Below are 4,824 nucleotides of genomic sequence, written 5' to 3'. Positions count from 1 at the left end.
CATGGCGCCGCGGCTGCTCTAATCCTACCCACCTACCCCTCCCCCCTCCTCTCCTCTACCAGCTGCTCTCCCCTCCCCTCTCGTGTAAGTGAGCATCTCTCCCTTCTCTCCGCAATCCTTGTGCTTGGCCTCCGCGGCCCGAGATCGGCGGGTTCTTGTCCGGACGGACTGCGCCGGTCTCCGTCCCGCGGAAATCGGGCGCCCCTGATCCAAGCAGCCCCAGCTGGCGAGCTCGGATTGCGCCGCCGGGTGCGTGCCTGCGTGCGTGCCTAGTCGAGTGTCCCGCCCAAATAATTCGATTCCCGGTACCGCGCGCACGCCTGTGCTCCGGCTGACCGGTGATGCATCGGGCCATGCTGTTCACGGGGGTGTGCGATGATTGTCTGGGGGCATTTCTTGCCCTGATAATCATCTGGGCGACGATCTGGCGACCGGAGCTATGGGTTTCTTGCACGCCATCCGTCTGCCCGTCGCTGGGACTGCGGATTCGGTTTGTGCGTTTAGCACTGAGGCTGATGAGAATGCGCGTGAGAGGTGGCAGTGAGTAGCATTGCATGGTGGTGATGCGCGGATTGGCAGCGCTAGCGATCAAAGTTACCATTTATAAGCTTATATAAATGGACATTGAAGCTGATCATTTCAAGAGCTGAATTGGTCAGCGTCCATGCCCATTTATAAGCTTAGATAAGTACAACTGCACTTAGATGACATGCGAACATGTACTGCTTATATATAGTTCATTCACTGTTGCCTATTCTGATCAGAATTTATGAGCCTTGTAGCTCGTGGTGCATGGTACAGTTTAGGTTCAGTTCTGAATTCTTCTTCTACTTGGAGTTCCACATAAACACTTAGTACCAAAAAAAAAGAAGATTGTGTGTTCTATTGGCATCTGAGGTCATGTAAATTTGTTACCAAAGCCTGGTTTAGTTGGAGAATTGTATACTGTCAACCTCTCCTCATCAGCTTAAGCTTTTGGGTGAACTGGTTATGGTTAGGTGCATGCACTTCAATACGGTATCAGAGTCAAGTCAAGGGATCTTGAGTTTAAGACCCAAACAACGTAAATATAGATTCAGCTATTGATCCTAAGGTCCGGAGGTTAGGAGAGTGTTCAAAGATGGGTGGTTAGAACCACATTGTTACAACTAGTATTTTATAATGAAGCTGACTTAATTTTTCAGATTCAAAATTTGGTGATTGTGTAAGCTCAAAGAAATTAAATTTGCTTATTGTACTGTTATTTATGGTATACTAAGTTATGTTTTGTTTTGTTAGTTGAAAATGGCAATGCTGGTGGATCCTCCGAATGGCATGGGAAACCAAGGGAAGCACTACTACTCAATGTGGCAAACCTTGTTTGAGATTGACACCAAGTATGTGCCTATCAAGCCCATCGGCCGAGGAGCTTATGGAATAGTTTGCTCATCCATAAACCGTGAGACAAACGAGAAAGTAGCGATAAAGAAGATACATAATGTATTCGACAACCGTGTGGATGCACTAAGGACCTTGCGGGAGCTGAAACTCCTCCGGCATCTCCGCCATGAGAATGTTATTTCTTTGAAGGATATAATGATGCCTGTACAAAGGAGGAGCTTTAAGGATGTGTACTTGGTTTATGAGCTCATGGATACTGACCTGCATCAGATAATCAAATCGCCTCAGGGGCTTTCCAACGACCACTGCCAATATTTTCTTTTTCAGGTAATGCTCGGATCACACCTTTTCCATCGCTCTTTGACATTTAATTATTTAATTGTAGTGAGTATGTATCTTCTCCTTATTACTTTCACTACCTGCACCATTTGTGATAATACATCTTATATCTGCATGTGTACATTACCCATTATATTCGCAAGTTCACTCTAGTATTCATCAAGGATGGTACTTTAGTCTGTACCAGATTAATTGGTCGCTGCAATACACACTGTTAGGTGTCTTTGTCGATTCGAACTTGAAATACACACACTGTTTTGTAAACACTTAAATGTTACTCAATCCAACCATGAACTTCTTTTCACATTTTTACACAATATTCTTGAAGTTTGTGCCAGCTCGAATGAAAACTGTGAAACCTAGGTAAAATTGGGAACAGAAGTGCAACTTGGCATGTCATTGTCATCCTGTGTGATTCTGGTCAGTTTCACATGGTCCTTCACTCAATGGGTTTTGAAAGAACTGGCAATAACTGGCCACTTATCTTTGTTTCGAAACCCAGGTTGCAGCCCTTTAGATTGACAGCTGGACAGAAGGTATCTTCTAGTAACTTTAGAGTGGAAGGCAGCTTCACTCTATAGCTATATAGACAACTTCGAATTGGATGGCATGGAATATATTGTTGGGTTCTTCACCTTTTCTATTACGCTTTGGTATTTATTTTTAAACGTTAGACACAATAGCATAGTTCATACGCGATATGTGAATTTTCCTTTTCTGCATCAACCTGTATTACTCTCAGTCACATTGCGAGGCATTGTCTTGCTGCCTCATGAAATAAATAAAAAAGACCAACACAGGCTCATGTCCAAATGCAACCTAAAATTAGCACCTTCTGTTTGGATGTTTCTAATTACAACTTATTTTGTTAACATGGTAACAGCCAGACTTAGCAATCCAGCTGATATATTGAATATGACTACTTGGACTTCACTTTGTCACTTGTCAGACCTCCGCATCCAATGAATTGGGGCTTTCTAATATTTTTTTTATAAAATGACATTCTTTTTAGAATTTAAGCTTTTATGTACATACATTAAACTAAAAAAGTATCTCTACCACTACATGAAGTATAAGCATGCATTCTAACAGAACTATGTCTCTACGTAAAAGCATTCATTCTAAAGAAGTAAAAGCATTCATTCTACACAAGTATAAGCATGCTGATGAATTTTTAATTTATGTTACCCTTGTGCTTCATTTAACCTGTTATTGTAAGATCTTTTGAATTCTTTTTTATTCTTCCTATCTACATTTTCTGTTGATGATTTAAGATGTTGTTATTTTGATTGCAGTTGCTTCGAGGACTGAAATACCTCCATTCAGCAGAGATACTCCACAGAGACCTAAAACCTGGGAACCTACTGGTGAATGCAAACTGTGATCTGAAGATATGTGATTTTGGTCTTGCACGTACAAACAGTAGTAAAGGCCAGTTTATGACTGAATACGTCGTCACCCGCTGGTATAGGGCTCCTGAGTTGCTGCTTTGCTGTGACAACTACGGCACTTCCATCGATGTTTGGTCTGTTGGCTGCATCTTTGCTGAGCTACTTGGCCGCAAGCCTATTTTTCCTGGGACAGAGTGCCTGAATCAGCTAAAACTGATAGTCAATGTTCTTGGCACCATGAGCGAGTCTGACCTGGAGTTCATCGACAACCCAAAGGCTCGCAGATATATCAAGACCCTTCCCTACACTCCCGGTGTTCCACTCGCAAGTATGTACCCACATGCACATCCTCTGGCCATCGATCTATTACAGAAGATGCTCATCTTCGATCCTACTAAAAGGATCAGTGTTACCCAGGCCCTTGAACACCCTTACATGTCTCCTCTTTATGACCCAAGTGCAAACCCTCCCGCGCAAGTGCCCATCGATCTTGACATAGATGAGAACATCAGCTCAGAGATGATCAGGGAAATGATGTGGCAGGAGATGCTTCACTACCACCCTGAAGCCGCCACGGCAGTAAACATGTGATGACGATCTTGCAGTGCCCTGGGAAGAACCCGGCAGGCTCATCTCTTTTTTCCTCGAAAAGACTACTGCGATTATCGCACCTATTAAGTAACCACGACGTGCAGTGTGGGGAGTTATCTCCGTGTAAATACGCAGTGCGATGAGAACCGCATATGGATACTTCTTGTTATGGACCACTATTTGGTGTATGTATACTGTTGTGTTGTTGTATGAGCTCAAGAAAGAACTGTTGAAGCGAATTCAGTAAGTGTTGGTTTGTGATGGCCCTCCTGTGTTTGTTGTTGCAGTTGTTGGTATTTGAAGCAGACCCGCTGTTATTCGCTTGTGTGTTTTATTTAGTACTATTAATCGGCAAATATTGCACTAGTAAAAATGCATGTTAACCTTGGTGATATTTGAAGTGTACTTGCTGTTAAAGTCTATTGGGTTTATACTACTTAACTAGGACGTTTAATCACTCCAAGACAAGAATTAGATAAGAATTAAGGCGCCTTTCTGACACTGCAGTCTGAAAGTAAATCCTCCAAAACAGGGAGACTCGCCTTAATTTTGAAAGCACATACTTATGATTGTACAAGAATGAACCCAGAAGCAAAAGAAAGATGATTTTTTTTAGAAAAGGAGGATGACCCTCAGCCTCTGCATCTGAGCGATGCATACGATCACTTTATTAATTATTCTCATAAGACCTTACAAAGTAATACAACAGTAAGACTAAAGCCGCCGTCTAAGCAACTCTATCCAGTTGATGAAGGGGCGCAGATAGCCTGGGCCTAATACCAAACAGACATCGCAACTAAACCTAACATCTAAGACCTGATGTCCCATCTAGGACGCCTGCCGAGCATGGGTCTCACCGGTCCGGCGTGCACTCAGAGGCCACCGCCGCCAACTGCCATCGCTCCATCTTCAGAACTGTACTGATGCATCAACCTTGCTCGGTCCAGCTATCATCGATGCCACCACGGCGCCCAACGGCACCTTCTCCCTGCGCGCAAACATCTGAGCACGTCGCGGTCGCCACTGACACACCTCAGCACCATGCTGCCAAGTACCACCAGCCGACACAACTTGAAGTCTTTGGAAGATCTGTCGTGCGTAGCACCTGCCGACCAGGCATGAC

General features: G+C 43.9%; 1 protein-coding gene across 1 annotated transcript; it reads left to right on the top strand.

Moving 5' to 3' along the window:
- The first annotated feature begins 6 nt into the window (after nt 1-6).
- Nucleotides 7-3,968, top strand: LOC119320135 (mitogen-activated protein kinase 3). The gene is made up of 3 exons (XM_037594257.1): nt 7-84; nt 1,279-1,707; nt 3,015-3,968. Exons 2-3 carry the CDS (start codon nt 1,285-1,287, stop codon nt 3,699-3,701), a joined length of 1,110 nt encoding a protein of 369 aa, XP_037450154.1. The 5' UTR covers nt 7-84; nt 1,279-1,284; the 3' UTR covers nt 3,702-3,968.
- The last annotated feature ends 856 nt before the right edge of the window (nt 3,969-4,824 follow it).

This window comes from Triticum dicoccoides, chromosome 6B (assembly GCF_002162155.2).
Source record: "Triticum dicoccoides isolate Atlit2015 ecotype Zavitan chromosome 6B, WEW_v2.0, whole genome shotgun sequence".
In the NCBI taxonomy this organism is placed as follows: domain Eukaryota; kingdom Viridiplantae; phylum Streptophyta; class Magnoliopsida; order Poales; family Poaceae; genus Triticum; species Triticum dicoccoides.
Note: the sequence above shows the minus strand (reverse complement) of the source record. Positions and strands in the feature narration are given on the sequence as shown.

Excerpts from the sequence above, each read along its gene's own strand:
- LOC119320135 (XM_037594257.1), top strand. The coding sequence starts at position 1,285 with ATGGCAATGCTGGTGGATCCTCCGAATGGCATGGGAAACCAAGGGAAG. Across the intron at positions 1,708-3,014 it reads GCCAATATTTTCTTTTTCAG|TTGCTTCGAGGACTGAAATA; the intron begins GTAATGCTCGGA and ends TTTTGATTGCAG.